This window comes from Neoarius graeffei, chromosome 16 (assembly GCF_027579695.1).
Source record: "Neoarius graeffei isolate fNeoGra1 chromosome 16, fNeoGra1.pri, whole genome shotgun sequence".
NCBI classification, from domain to species: domain Eukaryota; kingdom Metazoa; phylum Chordata; class Actinopteri; order Siluriformes; family Ariidae; genus Neoarius; species Neoarius graeffei.
Window position 1 is genome coordinate 10,277,022 of NC_083584.1, and position 23,224 is coordinate 10,300,245.

Below are 23,224 nucleotides of genomic sequence, written 5' to 3' on the forward strand. Positions count from 1 at the left end.
TGATTAACAATGATATATCCCAGTTACTTTTTATTCAATATTAATAACAATAAACCTTCAGAATGAATACAAAGTATTTTTCCAGTCTCACCTGTGAAAGGTAATCCCATGTGATCTCGTTTGGACGGTAAACCTGTTGGTACAGTTAAACGCAGCACATGAATGAGGCATCTTTATTCTCAGCTACTGTCTAGACGCTATACCAGAGACGGTTGAAGAATCTCCACTTTGCCACATCCGATATGGATGACGTATGAGTCTACGCAGAAGGCGGCGTCTATGTTTATATGTCTATGACTTCACGGTTAGCGGGATTCTCGCAATGCGGTGTGCGCATGATCAAAAGTGGAACGAAGTCTCGCTACCACAAGATAACGCGCGATTTCATAAGACTCTTTACTGGCTGTCTGTGGCGTACAGTACGTTTATCATCGTGGGAATTGATTATAGCTCTAAATAAATATTGAAGTTTTTTTTAAAGAATCCGTATAACTTTATTTATACGCCCGTATACTACGTTTATTGAATCAAATCCATATAAAATACGGACATTCCGTATAGATTGACATGTATGGAAGCTTCTTATTCCTGTAGTGATTTAGTGAGAACATGAGCAACTGCACCATGACCAATTTCCCATCAGGAATCAATAAAGGCCTTCTGATCTGATTCTGATCTGGCCTGAGTTTCCCAAAAGCATCGCAACACAAACATACTTGTTAAATGGTAGCGTGAGCAGCACAATGCACACTCTCTCTCCTTGTTAAGGCACTCTTAGTGTTAAGTGGCTTTTGGGAAACCCACTGCTGATTTGTGATCCTTGTTGTAGAATTTTTATTGCTAACCAGTTGTGAAGTTGTTGAGCGAGAGAACTCACGATAGACGACTAGTCACGGGAGGCGTTTGTGTGTTTGTTTGTGTTTACGTATTTCAAAGTTGGTTCTATAAGATGAGATTGAGTCATCTGGGGCATCTGCTTCCTCACAGTGTGTATATTTATTGCTCTGTGTTTTGACTATCATGATAACACTATCCATCTCGGGGGCTTACATATGTGATTGGTTGCAGAACAAAATACATCAGTTGGAAAATAAAATACACAGAGAATACAGACAAGTAGTACAAATGCACACAGAAGGGATGGTTTTGCTGTATTTTACCTCGAGTTATTGCGAAAGCTCATCCTGAGAGGAGCTGCTCAAATGCATGTTAATAGTCATTAAGATTCATTACATCATCCCCTAGATCACACAGTGTGAGGGTTTGGGCATTTTTGATATCTGTTAATTGTAGGGATGGTTGTCTTGATTACAATTTTGTGTGTGTGTGTGTGTGTGTGTGTGTCTGTGTGTGTGTGTGTGATTGCGCTCCTGCGGTGAAGTTGTGTGGGCTCAGTGTAATAGTTTAATGATTAGCCAGAAGTGTGGATCTGTGTGTTCACGCCATAGGAGAGCTGAGAAAACACGGCTGCACACTGACAGGTGCTAATCCCACTGTGTGTGTGGAGGGGGGGGGGTTAAAATGTGTGTGTACAAATGATTGTTGGTGAAGTCTCAAAACAACTAAACATAAATCCTTCCAAAAATGTATCTGTACAGTATCTGCATGTGAAATTGTGTGATTGGTTGCAGTGGTATTAGGGGTATTAACTGAAGTCCAGTTGGTTATAAGGGCATTGGGGCAGGAAGTGTGGTCAGATTAGTTACAATGGACTTGGGTTGGGGACTGTGGTCCGGTTGGTTCCATTGGAATTGGGGGGGGCAGGAAGTGGGTCAGATTGGTTATAGTACCACTGAGGGCAGTAACTCTAGTCCAGTTTGTTACAGTGGCATTGAGGGTAATAACTACAGTTTAGCTGGCTACAGAGGCAGTGGGGCAGGAAATGGGCTTTGAATGGTGATGGTGACATTGGGGCAGGAGCTCTTGTCCAATTGCTTGCAGGGGCACCGGAGGCAGGAAGTGGAATCTGACTGGTTACAGAGGCACTGGGGGCAGGAACTCTGGTCCAGTTGGTTGCAGGGGCACTGGAGGCAGAAAGTGGAATTTGACTGGTTACAGAGGCACTGGGAGCAGGAACTCTGGTCCAGTTGAATAAAGTGTCATAATGGGCAAAAATATTGTCTGTTGTGGTCCACTAGTATTGGTGCAGGGACTATATAAATACAATCCAATTGGTAATGATGTTCTTGGGGGCAGAAACTGTGGTCCAATTGGTACCGGTGACATTAGGGCAGGAACTGAGTCTCTGATACCCCTTTTCCACCAAATCAGTTCCAGGGCTGGTTCGGGGCCAGTGCTGGTGCTGGTTCACAACTCGTTCAACTTGCGAGCCAGCTGAGAACCAGTTTGCTTTTCCATAGCTCGCGGTGCTAAGGGAAGCCACATCATTACGTCGCTGTATACGTCATTACGTTGCTGTATACATCATTACGTCGCTGTATACGTCAGTTACGTCGCTACGTTTGCATAAACCTTGGCGCGAATATCGAAGCAAAAACAACACGGAAGAAGCAGCAGCAACAACAACAATAATAATAATAGATGACTTCGTGTTTGTACAGCTGCTGCTTCTCGTCGCTTAAAAATGGCGATCTTTCACGGTCTTGTTATTGTTGTTGGTCTTAACAACTCCGCCCCCCCGCTGACGTAAGCGGTTCTTTCCTTTGGCCCAGCAGAGAGTTGGTGCTAGCCTGGAACTGGTTTTTCTGGCCCCAGAGCCAGTTCTTTGTCAGTGGAAACAAAAAACCCGGTTCCAAACTAAGCACTGGCCCCGAACCAGCCCTGGAACTGCTTTGGTGGAAAAGGGGCATGTGTCTCTTTAGTTACATAGGAATTGGATTAGGAACTATTGTCCCATGGTGACCATTGGCTACAATAGTTTTGGGGGCAGGAACTACATAACTGCAGTCTGATTGGTCACAATGTCAGTGGGGTTGGAAAGTGCAGTCTGAATGGTTACAGCAGTATTGCTGGTGAGAAATATGGATTGCTTGCAGGTGCATTGGGGCAAAATTGCAGATTGGTTGTAGTGGCATTGGGGCAGCCCTGGGTGTAGGATCTATCCTCCAATTGATCTCAGTAGCATTGGGATCTTCAGCAGTGGCCCCATCATTTATGATGGCATTGGGAGCAGGAACAACAAAACTATGGTCTGATTGGTCACAGTGTCATTGGGGATAGAAACTGCGGTCAGACTGGGTGTTGGGAAGTGAACTTTAGTTGGTTATAGTGGCATTAGTTGCTGAAATGGGTGTTTTGTGGGAAAAATGCTTTTGAACAAAATGTTGAATGAGTGTCCGTGCATGTGTGAATTGTGAGAGTTGCGAGGAGTTATATTGTTGACTTGAAGGATGTTGGCAGATATGAGCAACAGCTATCATGTCTATAACTAAAAAAAAAGTTACTTGGGAAAAGTTTTGGAGAAAAGATTTTGTCAACAAAACAAGAATTTTTCATGTCACTGCAGTTGTGTTTTGACGTGACTCTTTAGCTCTGCACCATGTCCTCAGCAGCAGCAGGTCTCTGCATGGTGTGTGATGCAGTCTCTGTCACACACATGATCCCTCCCTCCTTGGCTTTCTTCTTTCACCAGCACTCGGTAAGTGATTTTCCTGCGCCGCCGGCTAAGGCTTTGCAGGGGGAAGAGGATTTAATGTAGCATGGAGACAGGCAGCTGTGGGAATCATGGGAGCGTGTGTGAGTGCGGCGGGACGAGTGCCTTACATTTGAAGTTTGAGAGGGACCTGAAAAATTCTGCACAGCTCAGGGGGTGAAGGACTTGAAATTGATGCTGAGGGTGAAAAATGACTGCAAATATATTTCATTTGACCTTGATATCACTTTTGGGTTAATTTGTTTTCCTTTAGTTATCAGTGCTAGATCTAGAAAATGGACTAGGCCCTATTTGTAATACCACATAGCAGCTAAAAAGATTTCATGCATTGATTGATTGATTGATTGATTCTGAACAGTAAAGAAGATATAAAACAAACAAAAATAAATAAATAAAAATAAAAAATGTTATCATCAAAACATCGTCATAAACAGAATAGCGTAGCCACAAGGCAATAACATAATAATGTTCGGAAAGGATTAGGAAGAAGTAAATAACTTATCAAATCCTAACCCTCTATACCACCGCTAATCAAACGTCACTTTCCACCATAATAAACTATATATACAAAAGAAAGCAAAATCAACAACAACAAAAAAAAAAACCCATACCAACATACCAAGACATGCCAACATGGTACAATATCGCCCAAATCAAATCATATATATACAAATACTTATGCTATGCATATATATATACACACATACAATACATATATACAGTACATACATATACACATACCTATAACTATACACATCCATACGTACACAGACACCCAGATCATAATTATGCATATTATGCTTATATATTATATACAGTTATGCACTATACATACATACATATATATATATATATATATATATATATATATATATATATATATATATATATATAAATACTCATTTTTTATATAATCTATCCGTATGTACCCATACCCACATATATACACTTATATTATCAATAGCATGTTATTGTAATTCCTCCTCCCTATACCTCATAAAGATCTGTTCCTTATACCTTTTTTTGAACTGGTTTATAGTTGTACATTTCATGAGCTCCACATTCAAACTGTTCCATAGCTTTACTCCACAAATAGAGATACTGAACATTTTTAACGTTGTCCTAGCACTGCGAATTTTAAATTTCAATTTTCCCCTAAAATTATAGCCCCCCCCTCTCTATCCGAGAACATTATTTGGATATTCCTTGTTACTTTATAATTCCTTACTTTGTACATTACTAAGGCAGTTTTATATCCTATAATATCCCTGAATTTTAAACCTTTTGAATTTAAGAATAGTGAATTAGTATGATCTCGGTAACCAGCACTATGAATTATTCTTATAGCTCTTTTCTGAAGTATAGTTATTGCATGAAGTAAACATTTATACGTATTTCCCCACACCACTGAGCAGTAATTTAAGTACGGTAAAACCAGGGAACAGTAAAGAATGCAGAGTGAATTATAGTCCAGGACGTGCTTAGCTTTACTCAGCACAGATATGCTTCTTGATAGTTTCATTAGTATGTATTTTATATGTGATTTCCAATTAATTCTATCATCTATTATTACCCCAAGAAATGTATTATTAGAAACTCTTTCAATATCAACACCATCTACCTGTACATTTATTGCCCTATTTATTTTATAATTATTAAATAACATGATTTTTGTTTTAGACAGATTTAATGATAATTTATTTTGATCAAACCAACTTTTTAACCTGCACAATTCTGAAGAGATTATGTTTTCTAACTCATGTAAATTTGTTCCAGAACAAAACATATTTGTGTCATCTGCAAATAATACCATCTTAAATATCTTTGATACATTGCACATATCATTTATATAAAGAATAAACAGTTTAGGACCCAATACTGACCCCTGAGGGACACCACAATCAATATTCAAACGAATTGAGACAGAGTCACCCAACTTCACAAATTGTGTCCTGTTGCTCAAATAACTTTTTATCCAATTGAATACAACTCCCCTTATTCCATATTGTTCCATCTTATTAATTAATATATCATGATTAATAGTATCAAAAGCTTTTTGAAGATCAATAAATATCCCAGCGACATATTTCTTATCATCTATAGAGTTACTGATTTCTTCAATTGATTCCATTAGTGCCAGCTCTGTTGATCTATTTGCTCTAAATCCATGTTGACCATCACTGAGTAGTTTGTATTTTTCAATGAATTTATCTAATCTGTTATTGAATAGTTTTTCAAGAATTTTGGAGAATTGAGGAAGTAAGGAAACAGGTCTGTAATTTGTGCAGTTGTGTTTGTCCCCAGATTTATACAATGGAATTACTTTTGCTATTTTCATATTGCTTGGAAATGTAGGGCGGCACGGTGGTGTAGTGGTTAGCGCTGTCGCCTCACAGCAAGAAGGTCTGGGTTCGAGCCCCGTGGCCGGCGAGGGCCTTTCTGTGCGGAGTTTGCATGTTCTCCCCGTGTCCGCGTGGGTTTCCTCCGGGTGCTCCGGTTTCCCCCACAGTCCAAAGACATGCAGGTTAGGTTAACTGGTGACTCTAAATTGAGCGTAGGTGTGAATGTGAGTGTGAATGGTTGTCTGTGTCTATGTGTCAGCCCTGTGATGACCTGGCGACTTGTCCAGGGTGTACCCCGCCTTTCGCCCGTAGTCAGCTGGGATAGGCTCCAGCTTGCCTGCAACCCTGTAGAAGGATAAAGCGGCTAGAGATAATGAGATGAGATATTGCTTGGAAATGTACCGGTTTGAAATGACAAGTTACAGATGTATGTTAATGGTTTAGAAATCCCCCCAATAATAGTTTTCACTAGTTTCATATCAATATCATTACAATCTGTGGATATTTTATGACTACATTTATTAACTATATCAATAATTTCCTTCTCATCTACTGGTGTAAGAAACATAGAACAAGAATTCCTCTTTATAATATTATCTATACAATCATCATTTGTTACTGAATCAGAGATATTTTGAGCTAATCTTGGTCCAACATTAACAAAAAAATTATTAAAACTATTAGCAACTACATCCATGTTATAATTTTCGATACCTTTGTCATTAAAGTATTTAGGGTAATGTATTTGTCCAGAACCATCTTTAATAATACTATTTAATATATTCCATATTCCTTTAATATTATTTTTGTTATTATATATTAATTTACCATAATAATCCTTCCTAAATCTCCTTATGATACTTGTTAACTTGTTTTTATATTTTTTATATTTATTTTCTGCCTCTTTGGTTCTCAATTTAATAAATTCTCTATATAGAGTGTTTTTCTTCTTACAGGTATTTTGTAATCCCTTAGTAATCCAAGGTTGGTCATTATAGTTTTGTTTTGTACTATATTGCTTCAGTGGGCAATTTTTATCATATAATAATTTGAATATACTTAAAAAGTTATCATATGCTCTATCAATGCTATTCTCTATATAAACTGATTCCCAGTCTTGTATTAATAAATCATTATTTAATGCCAACATGGCTTCCTCAGTCCTAACTCTTCTATACGTGTTTATGGTCTGTCACATTTCTCTTATGATTACAGTCATAAATTGTAAAAACTGGTAGATGATCACTAATATCATTGATTAATATTCCACTTATAATGTTATTATCTATATCATTGGTAAATATACTGTCTATTAAGGTAGCACTATGGTCAGTAATTCTGGTGGGTCTGGTAATTTTGGGGTGAAGACTCGTACTGTACATGGTATTAATAAATTCCTCAGTTATACTGTGCTTATTAGGGTTCAACAGATCAACATTAGTATCCCCACAAATGAAGATAACTTTTTTATTATCTACTGTAAATGTCTTTTCTACCCAGTCCTTAAACGCCTCTATACTAGTTTCTGGCGCTCTACTGTATATATACAGCTAATTAATACATTTCTACTTTTTTCAATATTAATTTAGATTGTTAAACATTCTAATAAGTTATCAATCACTGTTGTCATGCCATCTATTAACTTATAATTCAAATTACAGTCCACATACACCGCCACTCCTCCTCCACCTTTATTTTTCCTGTTTATATAATTAAATTCATATCCAACCAGTTCGAAATCCACTCCTTTCTCCAGGTCAATCCAGGTCTCCGATATGGCAATTATGTTGAATGGATGAGTAAACTGACTTAAGTATTTCTTGATGTGTTTGAAGTTAGTGTACATGCTTCTGCTGTTGAAGTGTCTCATCTCATCTCATTATCTCTAGCCGCTTTATCCTTCTACAGGGTCGCAGGCAAGCTGGAGCCTATCCCAGCTGACTACGGGCGAAAGGCGGGGTACACCCTGGACAAGTCGCCAGGTCATCACAGGGCTGACACATAGACACAGACAACCATTCACACTCACATTCACACCTACGGTCAATTTAGAGTCACCAGTTAACCTAACCTGCATGTCTTTGGACTGTGGGGGAAACCGGAGCACCCGGAGGAAACCCACGCGGACACGGGGAGAACATGCAAACTCCACACAGAAAGGCCCTCGCCGGCCACGGGGCTCGAACCCGGACCTTCTTGCTGTGAGGCGACAGCGCTAACCACTACACCACCGTGCCGCCCTGTTGAAGTGTATTATTGATCATTTTCCCACAGCCTGAGTGGACTGATTGTACTGTTCCTCTGTGTAATGGTGGCAATTGTCCTTAATGGTTGAAAAAAAGTTATTGTCCGGGTCTGTGTCATTATCTATATCCAGTAGTTTATGGTCAGCGAATTCATGTGATTTCAGTTCCAGGTTTTCATAATCAACAAGCATTTGCGTGAACCGAGTAGTGTTCCGGGTAATGGATGAAGGAGTTATTTCGGTGTGTGTCATGGTTGAGTTTGGTGTAGTGTCACGTCGGTATTGATTACCGTACAGTCCCGATAGCATCACTGGTATTTATCCAAGTCCTCGATGTTCTGTATGACCAGAACTCTCGCCTCCTCCGTTGTACCATTCAGCTTTATGAAAACTTTGCAGTTGGTGATCCATGTGGACTGAATTTTGTTTTCTTTCTTCAGACGTCGTGCTTTTCTGGCGATGTCAGCATTGCGTTTTGTCAGGTGTTCGTTGATGTAGACGTTTGTCCCTTTCAGTTTCCTTCCTTGTTTCAGTAGTGTAGCTTTACGTTTCCGGCTGATGAATCTCATGATGATGGTCTGTTTGTCGCTGGTGTTCCTCCTTGGTAGCGGGTGGCAGGCCTCGATGTTATCGCAGTCCAGGTGAATTCCCTTGGACTGCAGGAAAGCAGCTACCTGCTGCTCCGTGGAGCTCATATCCAGCTCCCCGGGCTCCTCCCCGTTGATAGCGGTCACCGCCCGAGTGTATGACCGAGGTTTTACCTGGAGCCCGGTGACGACAATGTCATTCATTCTGGAGTATTGCTCCAGGTCGGCCACTCGGCTTTCCAGGTCGGCGATCCGCTTATCCTTCTCCACATTCTGGATCCGCAGCGTTTTCACCCCTTCCACCAAGTCCAATATGCTCTTCTGCTGCAGCCTGACAGCAGAAACTTCTTCAGTTATGAAGTTGAGTGACTTTTTTATGTTATCGACTTCCTCAGCAGTGGGGATCTTCTTTGGGCCTATATAGCCCGGTAGCAAGTTGCTGGGCCAACCAGCTTTCGCCGTCAGCTGTTAGCACAACCAGCTGTTCGCCTCACTGCCTTTCTGAATTTTCCCGCCAAAGGAAGAGGAAGACGGAAGTGACGCTCTCTGTCTCAGTAATCCTTTCATTTATGGGTATTACGTAAGATAGTTATCATTTATTTTATCACAATCGTACTGGTTAAACATGTTACACGAGCACAAAATGTTCATTAGTTCAGTAATTGTAGGCTATAGCTGTTGCTGAATCCTGGGCATAATGCGGGGTCTCTTTGGTTATAGTCGCATCTGGAATGATTACTGTAGCATCAGGTCCAGGAAGTGAGGTCCAATTGGTTGCAGTGACACTGGGGCAGTAACTCTAGTGCAATTGGGTACAGGGACGTTGGGGGTGGGAGCTGTGGTCCAGGGGCATTGGGAGCAGGAACTGTGGTCCAATTGGTTACAGAGGTACTGGGGATGGGAACTGTGGTCCAATTGGTTACAGAGGTACTGGGGATGGGATCTGTAGGCTCATTGGTTACAGAGGTACTGGGGATGGGATCTGTGGTCGAATTGGTTACAAAGGTATTGGGGATGGGAAATGTGGTCCAGTTGGTTACAGAGGTATTGGGGATGGGATCTTTGGGCCAATTGGTTACAAAGGTACTGGGGATGGGAACTGTGGTCCAGTTGGTTACAGAGATCCTGGTGGCAAGGACTGTGGCCCAATTGGTTACTGGGGAACTGATGATGGGAACAGGGGTCCACTTGGCTGGAGTGGGATTGGGGGGGCAGGCACTGTGGCCCATTTGGTTGCTATGGTCACAGAAAGTTCAGTCATTTAGTCATTGAAGGATGTTAGTCTTAAACTACTAAACAGGTTCCAGCACCACAGGGGTCACGCCACACTGGCATTTATATTCTCCCTTGGACTGCATCAGTCTTCCTAAAGTATATCATTTCAAGTGTATATGTTTGACATAGGGGCAGCACGGTGGTGTAGTGGTTAGTGCTGTTGCCTCACAGCAAGAAGGTCTGGGTTCGAGCCCCATGGCTGGCGAGGGCCTTTCTGTGCGGAGTTTGCATGTTCTCCCCGTGTCCGCGTGGGTTTCCTCCGGGTGCTCCGGTTTCCCCCACAGTCCAAAGACATGCAGGTTAGGTTAACTGGTGACTCTAAATTGACTGTAGGTGTGAATGTGAGTGTGAATGGTTGTCTGTGTCTATGTGTCAGCCCTGTGATGACCTGGCGACTTGTCCAGGGTGTATCCCGCCTTTCGCCCGTAGTCAGCTGGGATAGGCTCCTGCTTGCCTGCGACCCTGTAGAACAGGATAAAGCGGCTACAGATAATGAGATGAGATGTTTGACACAAACTTTTTTTTTCAGCTTACTGCCCTTTTTGTGCTCTGATGCTTTTGTGAAGCTCTTATCCCTGACCTCCTGCCTTCCAGTGTGTCATAAAGTTCGGCAGGTTCACTTTGATGTAACCTCAACCACAATGCACTGCCTGAAGAAATTCAGCACCCTGGACAGTTCCTGAGATACATGCACTCTCCCGTTTTCTTTTGTCCACCAGTCAGTGCAGCCAGCCGGCAGCCATTTTGTGAGGCCGTGTCTGAATGCCGAGGCTTTTTGAAAGCTCTTGTGTGCAGATAGAGCACAGCACTCGGTGCCTCTCTCAGGCCCACTCAGCCGAGCGCAGCGATTAACCCAACCGCACCTCTTGCCACGGCACACAGCTCTCTGCTTCTGTTCCCTCCGGCTAGCACTCTCACTTTTTGTCTTGCTCTGTCTCACTTGTTCTCTTTTCATTCTCTCTCTCTATTTTACTTTGTGCTCTTTTGATCTCTCCTTCTGCTTCCTTTTCCATCTCTCTCTCTGTCATTCTTTATCTCCCAGAGTTTCTTCTGCTAACACTGCTAACCAGTTTGTCCTTCCATTGTCTTTCCCATCTTTCTTCTTCTCTCCTCCTTTTTCTTTCTGGCCTAGAACTTACTGCATTTCTCTTGTTGCCCTTTCCATCTCGCGTTCTCTCACAAAGTTGCCTCGGTCTAATTTGTTTGTTGACAACTTCTGGTTGTCCTTTGTAAAGCAATTTAGTTTTCTCTGTTGGCTTTATCAAACAGCAAATCCAACCCTCCACCTTAATTTCTGTTGTAATGTCCTACTGCTAATGTGGCTATCCGGTCTACCGAACTACTTTCACCTCTTGCCAAACATGGCAACTGTCTGGACATAAACCGTGCGACTGCATCATTCAGATCTGGCTAAGCTACTCTTGTGCACCCACTCAGCGATGTATCTCAAGCTTCCAGAAGTCCCACCTACTGGAAATGCTCATCATATGATTGGATGATTCCACTGTCATGCCATAATTATATCCAGTTCCTGAAGTCCTAAGCAGCATGTGAGCTCACTTCTTAGCTGGATCAAAACAATATGTCGTGAGATTAATTACAATGTGCGTATGATGGCTCTCTAACAGACGAACATTACAGACATGCAGTATAATTGTCAATCCTCATTTCCCAGAAGTCTCTCTGAAAGCCTAGAGAGCCCTGAAGTGTAAATGGAGTGATCTGTAGGAAAGGACTGCTAGCTAATCGGCTAATTAGCAGCTCGTATAAATCAACACGCTCAGCTCAAATCTGACAGGGCCGCTACACAAACATGACCTGTGGCTGTGTGAAGATGAGTTGATATCTTTGTGCTTCATTTCATTCCCGTCATTGCCGTCCCTCTACATTCGCAGTGCGTTATGAGTATTGCATACAGTGGTTCAGTCACTGCACCGTACGAACATCATAGGTCCTGTATTATTTATTGTGTGTGTGTTGTTGTTGTGGTTGTTTCCTTTCTCTATCTTGGTCGCTTTGGCCTGGATGTAGTGAGTTATCAAGTCTCGTTTTATCCTACTTTTCTTCATACGCTTTGTCCTTTTCTTCACTCTTTATCTACATGTTTCTCCTCTCCTGTACAGCTTTCTTCTTCTCTCTCGCTACTGTTCTGGCCTGAATAAAGCAAGTTGATGGCTCTTTTTCGTCTTTTCTTTCTCTACCTTGCTCCTCTCCTCTCCTCTCCTCTCCTCTCCTCTCAACACTGTTGGGTGTTTTCTGCTAACACAGCACATCCTTGCCTCTTTCTCTTGTTTATATTATATCCTTTTCTCCCGCTCGGTGTTTTCGATTCTGCGCTCGTCTTGAGGAAAGGTGTCATCATGGCAGGTTTCCTTTACAAAGAGGAATTCCTACCAAAACGCTTTTCTTTCTTACGCCTCTGTGTGCAGCATCTTTGCAAAATGGGGCACAATTTGTACGCCGCTTTATTCTAATCCATCCATCATCCTGGTCAGCTTCAGGGCGGATCCAGAGACGGGAAGCCTTATTAGTTTCATTGTAGAAAATAAACGGAACCACTTTACATGAAGGGAAATTGCATTATAAAAGAGCGCTGTGGTGTACTTTCGTGTCACAGTAGATCTTGTCTGATTTTAGTTTTAGATGATTGTTAGTTTTATCCAAGGTTTCTTTTCTTGTCTTGTCGATCAGGTGTGGGTTTTTTTTTTAAACAACAAAGCAAAACTTGTGTCAGAGCATGACGTCATTACTCCGTAACATGCCATCAGAGGCAGGACGCAGGTGTGTAAACTTTACAACGAAATAACAATCCCGAATCAAGACTGTAAAACACAGAACGTGGGGAAGCAGTCTTAGGAAACACACGTACAGGAACCCTAATCAGAAACTGAACTAAAAACAGATGGACACTATTCAGGATACACACAAACAAAGGACGAAAGGGGGTGGAGACAGAACCGGGAAGTGAAAACAAAACAAATCTCAGAATAAAAGGGGATTCGTGACATACAGCAGGAAGCATTTTTATTACAAAATGTCAAACGCTAATTTTTGTATTTGGACAGTGATGTACAGTATACAGACTTCATGTTTGTCATAGTTATATTTATCACAGAAGCTAAATGGTTAGAGAAAAAGCTTTGGGACCGAAAGGTCACTGGTTCAATTCCCCAAACCAGCAGGACTGGCTTGCTCAAGTGCCCTTGAGCAAGGCACCTAAAGCCCCAACTGCTCTGGCAACTGTGGTGGCGTACCTTGTGTCTGATTAGCCAAAGAAAAACCAATGATGCGATGATTGAGTTTGGGCAAGAACCTGGCCATAACCATAACCATCACAGACCCCTGTATAAGAATGCCAGAACTGCACTTGCTGTTCATGTTGCATGCTCAATGCTACATCATTAGCGATAAATAACGACGAGGTGCCAACGTTTACATTTCAGCCCTTACCATTTGTGATTTTTGACTCCTCACTACAGAGATACAGGAGACACCTGAAAATACGGGGAAAGGACGTGTAGTGTAAAAACGATAACTAGCACTTGTCAATCTCGCAAGTTTTCAAATTGATCTGACTCAGAAATAAAGCTCGGTTATTTGCAACTAACAGAGCCATGTCTCTCCGGCAAACTTCTCGCTATTGTTGTCTGAACAAGTATTTTCAAAATACTATAACAAGGATTTTTGAGTTGCAGTCGGTTTGACCGTGCTAACCACTTGCACGGTGGTGTAATGGTTAGCACGGTCGCCTCACAGCAAGAAGGTTCTGGGTTCGAACCCAGCGGCCGGCAAGGGCCTTTCTGTGTGGAGTTTGCGTGTTCTCCCCGTGTCCGTGTGGGTTTCCTCTGGGTGTTCTGGTTTCCCTCACAGTTCAAAGACATGTGGTTAGGTTAATATGGGACGGCCTTGGGCTGAGGTGACCTTGAGCGAGGCTCCCAACTGCTCCCCGGGTGCTGTTAGCATGGCTGCCCACTGCTCTGTGTGTGAGTGTGTGTGCTCATTGCTTGCATGTGTGTGTTCACTGCTTCAGATGGGTTAAAGGCAGAGAGGAAATTTCACAAGTGTGTGATGAATAAAGTTGTGCTTTCTTTCTTGAGGGAAACCCTGTGCATCTCCTAATTTGAAAGGAGTTTGTGCTGCACTTTATTTTCAACTGGTCTCGTGCTTGTTTACATCACATTACAGGCATTTAGGAGATACTGTTATCCAGAGCGACATACCCAGAGCAGCTGGGGGTTAGGCGCCTTACTCAAAAGCACCTCAGCCATCTCTGCTGGTCCAGGGAATCAAACCAGCAACCTTTTGGTCCCAAAGCTGCTGCTCTAACCATTAGGTTATGGCTTCCCCCCATTTAAAACTTTAGTCTATGGGTACACCTGGTCAGCTAATTATTTTCAGGATACATGTCCTGTTTGGGGCGGCACGGTGGTGTCGTGGTTAGCACTGTCGCCTCAGAGCAAGAAGGTCCGGGTTCGAGCCCCGTGGCCGGCGAGGGCCTTTCTGTGCAGAGTTTGCATGTTCTCCCCGTGTCCGCGTGGGTTTCCTCCGGGTGCTCCGGTTTCCCCCACAGTCCAAAGACATGCAGGTTAGGTTAACTGGTGACTCTAAATTGAGCGTAGGTGTGAATGTGAGTGTGAATGGTTGTCTGTGTCTATGTGTCAGCCCTGTGATGACCTGGCGACTTGTCCAGGGTGTACCCCGCCTTTCGCCCGTAGTCAGCTGGGATAGGCTCCAGCTTGCCTGCGACCCTGTAAAACAGGATAAAGCGGCTAGAGATAATGAGATGAGATGAGATGTCCTGTTTGCCTTTGAAAAAGAAATTTGAGTCAGTATCTACTCCCCAAGATGCTCTGGATTTTATTTGATTTAATGTTGTGAAGTGGTTGAGGCCCTTTATCACTATATTCAGTCAACACAGTTTTGTACGCTATGTTGTACTTGAGGCAAGATTTACCTCAGTCCTTAACCATTATCTCACATGTTCGTAAACATGGATTCAGCTAACTTTCAGGTCTGTGCGCTTCATTTATTTATAATTAACAGTTATTCCATGAAATCAAGTCGTACATGAGCTGATAGCTGACGAAGCGCGTAGTACAGAGTTGTCTATAATCCGAGTATGATGAGATTGAGTGGAATAACTATTTTAGTCTATCCACATTCACTGGATTTTGAGAAACAGAGCATTTTTATCAAATTTGCAAAAAATAAAAATGCTCTGTTTCTCAAAATCCAGCGACTGTGGATAGACTAAAATAGTTATTCCACTCAATCTCATCATACACGGATTATAGCCAATCAGCTCATGTACGACTTGATTTCGTGGAATAACTTTTAAATATAAACAGATAAAAATTATGACATCAAGTAAAAAAAAAATGTAATCATTGCGATATACGTAGCTGTGGTATAACAGGAATTAGAGGTCGACCGATCTATCGGCCGGCCGATTTAATCGGCCGATTTTTGCCATTTTTTAATGAATCGGCATCGGCCGATTTTCTTATTTGGTCACGCCGATTTAAAGTCAGGCATGACAGCTACGTAGAACGTGGCGTGCAAAAGAACCAAGCCAACAAACGTTTCAGGAGTCAGCAGAGATAGCCTACAGGTAAGACTTCAATTCTTACATTTCAATGTCCTAAAGTTGTATATTTGCTCTCATGATAGTTGTAATCTGTGATGTGTTGCTTCATTTAGCGAAAGGAAAAACGAATAGCATTTCAACTGCATCGGAGTTGTAGAATTCCTCTTGAAACGAAACATTGCGATGCGTAGCCTTGTGGCCGCGAGTGTGTCGGGAATGCGTCGACTATGTAAGCCCCCTTAACGCTGGTGACCGCTATGTTCCGATCTAAACTGTAGTAACGGACAACCTAAGTGAAAAGTTAACAAAAAGAGGACGCAAAACTAACCTGTGAACGTATTATAACATTGCCATCCCATGTCCATTCGTTTTCGCGATGTATACATGTTTGGTTTGATTGTGAACCAGAGACCGATGCTAGACCTCTGCAGTTCCTATTTCCGGTTTCCTGCACAGCATGCTGGGAGACGGAGTTTTATATTGTTGAAATGGAAACATGTGAAAGTTCAAGGCGTGGAAGTTCCACAGTGAAACCGTATAACTTGAACATGTATTTTGCCGTTTTGAAGGAACTATCTGAAGTTGTCACATCAAGGAAGTCTTCTTGCACTCTGTTAGTCTATTGATTATTCATTTTAATACGTTTAAGTCATTAATTTGTTAATTCTTATTGTTATGATGAGTACAGTCATTTTTATATAATACATAATATTTATACTATATATTATGTTATTTATAATGAATAAAATAAATATGTTATGAATAATAAAATCTAAATGAAATGAATAATTTCTTTTCGTCCTGTGTTACTAGTGTGTTTGCAGCACTAATATATTTTTATTTCATATTTATTTTTATGTTGATTATATATTGAATATTTCAGACTCAGAGTTCAGTAGCATTTCATTAGTAGCCTTTGACTTAACTGGTATTTATTTATTTTATATTTATTTCATATGTTGATTTTTTCAGAGTGTTCAATTTTCAATAAATCGTGTTAAGTTTCTAAGTGTTGTGCGTCCTCTTACTAGTATGATATTTTAGCATGCCAATTAAGGACAATACGATAGCATATCGGCCCTAAAAATCGGCCCAAAAAAATCGGCAGCTCATATCGGCCATCGGCTGACTCTGACCTCTAAATATCGGTATCGGCATCGGCTTTAGAAAAACCCATATCGGTCGACCTCTAACAGGAATAAAACACTTCTGAGTTTATGATAATCAACATCCATGTGGTAAGAGTAACTCTGCTTCATCACACCACCTCATCATTAAAGTTTATGATCAGCCACAAAAAAAACAACACTAAAGTCAATTCGTGCAGCCATCGATAGGTTTTTAAGAAGTCCGACTGAGTGGAAATGATTTTGTCGGATGTTTTGTATAAAGTTTTTATTTATTGAATTTGCTAATTATGTAAAATCTCATCTCATCTCATCTCATCTCATCTCATTATCTGTAGCCGCTTTATCCTGTTCTACAGGGTCGCAGGCAAGCTGGAGCCTATCCCAGCTGACTACGGGTGAAAGGCGGGGTACACCCTGGACAAGTCGCCAGGTCATCACAGGGCTGACACATAGACACAGACAACCATTCACACTCACATTCACACCTACGCTCAATTTAGAGTCACCAGTTAACCTAACCTGCATGTCTTTGGACTGTGGGGGAAACCGGAGCACCCGGAGGAAACCCACGCGGACACGGGGAGAACATGCAAACTCCGCACAGAAAGGCCCTCGCTGGCCACGGGGCTCGAACCCGGACCTTCTTGCTGTGAGGTGACAGCGCTAACCACCACACCACCGTGCCGCCCTATTATGTAAAATGTCTGACAAAATAATTTCCACTTTAGAATGTAAACAACCTGGCAGTGAAATGACAGGAGCAATTTGTGAAAAATGTGATAATAATAATTCTTGGGGAAAAAAAAAGCGTTCTTACCATCAAATACCTTTATTCCATATTTTGTTGCTTTTTTTATTTTCCATTTTTCGGGGTTTTGTTTTGAAGTAAAGTTTTTATTTCGTCCTCGGTTTTGGTCCTCAGCAACATTTTGTTTTTCTCGACTCATGGTACTGTATATGAGCTGATATCCTAGAAGTAGAGTAGCCAATCAGAGCATGCAATTGTTCATATCCAGTGAATGTGGATAGAATAAATTATTTGCCACGGACATGGCTTAATGGTTAGAGAAGCAGCTTTGGGACCAAAAGGTTGCTGGTTTGATTCCCTGGACCAGCAGGGATGGCTGAAGTGCCCTTGAGCAAAGCATCAAACCCCCACCTGCTCCCCAGGCTGCTCCGAGTATGTTGTATGTCACTCTGGATAAGAGCGTCTGCTAAATGCCTGTAATGTATTGGTTGAGCGTTCCTTAAATACAATTGCAACAACATACAGTTTCATTGTTTGCCTCACAAGAATATCATCATTTGGTGAACAAGAAGATTCAAGTTGGCAGAACTCTCGTCTAAAGTTGAAATCATTAGTAAAGTCAGTAACAGTCGTCAAAAGTTAAGAAAAAATCTCTTGGAGCATGTTGCCTTGATAATTTGAGTTTTCTCAACATTTTTGGTTTTACAGTGTGGCACGTAGAAGTGATGTTGTGGTTTTTTTTGGCTCTCTGAGTGATTACTTTTCCTTTTCCTTTCATGAATTCTGGTACAAAGTCACTTCTTGTGAGTCGATAGAAAATGAGAAGGCAGAGCTGTGATGCCTTTTGATGGGAAAAAAAAAGAACTGGAAGAGGATAGAAAAGAGATGGAATAGCTCTTTATAAAGTAACACTCACGCCAGACCTTGGCTTTGCTCTACAGTTTCACTACAGCTGCTTGGCACAACTAGCAGACGTTTGTTAACGTACCTGTATTTGTGGTAAAATTCAGGTCCCCCCCCCCCCCCCCCCCCCCCTTTCTGACTGCTTGGATATTTTTATTAGACATGTTAGCACCTATAATCAGTATGGCCATTCTGAAATGTTTAAAAGGTAGAGACAATGCTGTGGCTCTCTCTGTCTCTAATTTCTCATGTCGGCACGTTCCCTCGTTTCTTTTCTTACCCTCTTTTCTGTCTCTTTCTCTGCAGCCTTAAGTCGTTCCATGATGACTTTTGGCTTGATGAGGAGGGAGCTGGCGTGTGAGGGTTACCCCATCGAGCTCCGCTGCCCGGGCAGCGACGTCATCATGATCGAGACGGCCAACTACGGACGCACCGACGACAAGATCTGTGACGCCGACCCTTTCCAGATGGAGAACGTGCAGTGCTACCTACCTGATGCCTTCAAGATCATGTCACAGAGGTACACAGAAGTGTGTGTGTGTGGGGGGTGGAGAGAATGCTGGTTATGGGCAAACCTTCAAACCTTTTCAAGAGCCGACCTAAGAGCAATCATGGACGTTTACAAAATTTACAAAACTTGTACTGTCCTTCACAGGGCTTTCCCCAGAAAAAAAAAATATATCAGAGTGGTGCTACTGATGCGGAGCCCAGCCCATTAGGGCCGGCCCAGCCCAGAGGGCCAGCTGCTGGGGCGTCCGGGTGCATGGTCCACCAGAAAAATTTTGAAATCAGAGACCTCAGATAGTGCAGTCTGGTAGGGCTGATTTCAGCACAATTCAGCATCATTAAATTTGCTGTTTTTTACCTTGTCAAATCTGCAAGGGGCAAAATTTAAAGGGCAAAATTAGATTTGAAATGAAAACACTGGAAACAGTCAATTCAGAGAAATATGTAATTTTATGGCACAACAAAAAAAATGCATAATATTGAACAATATAGCACACCTCTTCATTTTCCAATTCCAGGATGCCAGGAACAAAATCAAGGTCAAATCACACAACAGCGCCATCTAGTGACCAACACCTAGAACGTGGTTTAATGTATGGCTGCGAATGGCAGTCAGTGTATGCAGCGAAACCTTTTATTTTCACTTCTGGGTTGAGTACCAGGATAGTCTAGACCTATTTATTTCAATATCTTCCTATTTCTAGAGTTATTACTCATTTTGCAAGGGGAACAGGAGATATGTAGGTGCAGAAAGTACTCTGCATTCTTCAATTTATGGTATTGATTTTTCTTTTTTTGGTGTGCAAATGACGGACCTTGGCTTTGCTCTACAGTTTCACTACAGCTGTTTGGCACAACTAGCAGACGTTCGTTAACGTCCCTGTATTTGTGGTAAAATTCAGGTTTTTTCCCCCCCTTTCTGACTGCTTGGATACAACCCCGATTCCAAAAAAGTTGGGAGAAAGTACAAATTGTAAATAAAAACGGAATGCAATAATTTACAAATCTCAAAAACTGATATTGTATTCACACTAGAACATAGACAACATATCAAATGTCGAGACATTTTGAAATTTCATGCCCAATATTGGCTCATTTGAAATTTCATGACAGCAACACATCTCAAAAAAGTTGGGACAGGGGCAATAAGAGGCTGGAAAAGTTAAAGGTACAAAAAAGGAACAGCTGGAGGACCAAATTGCAACTCATTAGGTCAATTGGCAATAGGTCATTAACATGACTGGGTATAAAAAGAGCATCTTGGAGTGGCAGCGGCTCTCAGAAGTAAAGCTGGGAAGAGGATCACCAATCCCCCTAATTCTGCGCCGACAAATAGTGGAGCAATATCAGAAAGGAGTTCGATAGTGTAAAATTGCAAAGAGTTTGAACATATCATCATCTACAGTGCATAATATCATCAAAAGATTCAGAGAATCTGGAAGAATCTCTGTGCGTAAGGGTCAAGGCCGGAAAACCATACTGGGTGCCCGTGATCTTCGGGCCCTTAGACGGCACTGCATCACATACAGGCATGCTTCTGTATTGGAAATCACAAAATGGGCTCAGGAATATTTCCAGAGAACATTATCTGTGAACACAATTCACCGTGCCATCCGCCGTTGCCAGCTAAAACTCTATAGTTCAAAGAAGAAGCCGTATCTAAACATGATCCAGAAGCGCAGACGTCTTCTCTGGGCCAAGGCTCATTTAAAATGGACTGTGGCAAAGTGGAAAACTGTTCTGTGGTCAGACGAATCAAAATTTGAAGTTCTTTATGGAAATCAGGGACGCCGTGTCATTCGGACTAAAGAGGAGAAGGACGACCCAAGTTGTTCTCAGCGCTCAGTTCAGAAGCCTGCATCTCTGATGGTATGGGGTTGCATTAGTGTGTGTGGCACGGGCAGCTTACACATCTGGAAAGACACCATCAATGCTGAAAGGTATATCCAGGTTCTAGAGCAACATATGCTCCCATCCAGACGACGTCTCTTTCAGGGAAGACCTTGCATTTTCCAACATGACAATGCCAAACCACATACTGCACCAATTACAGCATCATGGCTGTGTCGAAGAAGGGTCCGGGTACTGAACTGGCCAGCCTGCAGTCCAGATCTTTCACCCATAGAAAACATTTGGCGCATCATAAAACGGAAGATACGACAAAAAAGACCTAAGACAGTTGAGCAACTAGAATCCTACATTAGACAAGAATGGGTTAACATTCCTATCCCTAAACTTGAGCAACTTGTCTCCTCAGTCCCCAGACGTGTACAGACTGTTGTAAAGAGAAAAGGGGATGTCTCACAGTGGGAAACATGGCCTTGTCCCAACTTTTTTGAGATGTGTTGTTGTCATGAAATTTAAAATCACCTAATTTTTCTCTTTAAATGATACATTTTCTCAGTTTAAACATTTGATATGTCATCTATGTTCTATTCTGAATAAAATATGGAATTTTGAAACTTCCACATCATTGCATTCCGTTTTTATTTACAATTTGTACTTTGTCCCAACTTTTTTGGAATTGGGGTTGTAATTTTATTATGTCTGCTGATGTCACACAGTGCAGCAGAGCGCTGCGTATCTGCACTTTGGGGAAAGCCCTGCTTCAGACATGCAAAACGAGATAATAAACAATGCCATTCATCTGAAGTGCCTTCAGGGTGCTTTCATGCCAACGTTGTTTGGTATGGACTTATTGATTTTTTCCCCCAGTCTTATTTTCTCCCAATTTATTAATTTTGCCAGTTCCTACTCATTAGTCAACTGTGAGCCTCTTGACTGAAAGATCATACCAAAGACCATCATAAAAATGGTACCTACTGCCATCTGGCGAGTTACGCCGCAATAAAGATGTGAGTAGGGAGTCAAACTCTTGCGGTTACCAGAGGACCAGCACCCCACTGTAACCCTAGCGATGTAATATGTGAGAGGTCAAAGGCTCTAGAAACAGACATCAACACCACCTAATGTGCCTTAATGGTCTGGTTAGTACTGGGATGTGAGGCTACCTGGGAAGACCAGGTCCTGGCACAGGAGGGACTTTGACTCATTAGCCAACTGTCCATGTCACACCATCTTCCAGCTGTGGAAATGAACTCTAAGCACATGCTCCCTCCGAGACCCGTCAAGCCATCGCATCTTGTTTTGTACCTGAACACTCAGAGGAAAGCGCTAACTTCACTCTTCTACATACATGACCTCATTGATGCCCATGATTGGTTCAAGTCACTCTAATTGACAGGAGAAAGAGTAATGCCATGCCTTTGCTCTCTTGAGGACATAGTCACAGATAACTCTGGTAGCTTTGTGACCTTCTGTTCATGCTGTCAACAGTCCACCCATATTCCAATGTGCACCACCCAACTATTTCTCAATCCACCAAAAATCTGAATTCTGTGTCCTCGTACAAGTGATCTATGGTTCAGTATGCAAGTAGCTGGATGTGTTGGCTCATGGGTTACTGCACTGGGCTGCTGACAGGATGGCTATGAGTTCAAATCCAGCTCTCGTGGATCCGCCTCCAAATCCAGCTCCTGTTTGATCTCTCAATTGCAATTCACTTTGGATAAAAGCTTCAGAAAACCTAAACACTGTTATGAGGCAGTGTGATAAAATGACATGAAAGGCGACTTGCTGCTTATCACCACACTAAAGTTTATTCTCGACATGTCTTTGAAACTTTAGAACATATTGTAGAAGCTGCCACTACCCGAGCCACGCCTCCCGCCTAAATTGTGCCATTTTCAATGCTATGAGCACAGAAAATGATGCACATGACAGGACGTGAGGTTTTTTTGTGGATGCCAAAAATAAAGGCTCGCTCCTTTCTCCCTCGCTGCAGAAAGTGCAGTTATTCCACAGCACATGAAGATCAATACATTTATTTCCCTTTCAGCGGCTTAAAAAATGTCATAAGAAGCATGTTATCATCTCAGTTCTCAGTGGCGAGTCTGAAAATAGGTCTATGAGCGAAGCGTGTGCAGAAACCTTGGAAATTGTTATTGACCCTTAATTATTAGTATTGAATTGTTGTTGTTTTTTTTTTTTTTTTGTAAATGGCTCTAAAAAGAGATCTATAAGTGCTGGTAGAATTAGGAGTAATATTATTGAACTTTTATGATATTGATTTAGTTTTACAGGGCGGCACGGTGGTGTAGTGGTTAGCGCTGTCGCCTCACAGCAAGAAACTCCTGGGTTCAAGCCCAGTGGCCGGCGAGGGCCTTTCTGTGCGGAGTTTGCATGTTCTCCCTGTGTCTGCATGGGTTTCCTCGGGGTGCTCCGGTT

At 42.0% G+C, this 23,224-nt stretch overlaps 1 protein-coding gene across 1 annotated transcript in view; it reads left to right on the forward strand.

Annotated features, from left to right (window-relative positions):
• adgrl1a (adhesion G protein-coupled receptor L1a) overlaps window positions 1-23,224 on the forward strand; it is a 370,320-nt gene that overhangs the window by 77,381 nt on the left and 269,715 nt on the right. Inside the window, exon 2 of the mRNA XM_060942476.1 lies at window positions 18,737-18,950. Within this exon, the coding sequence (XP_060798459.1) occupies window positions 18,737-18,950 (214 nt within the window). The remainder of the gene's footprint in view (window positions 1-18,736; window positions 18,951-23,224) is intronic.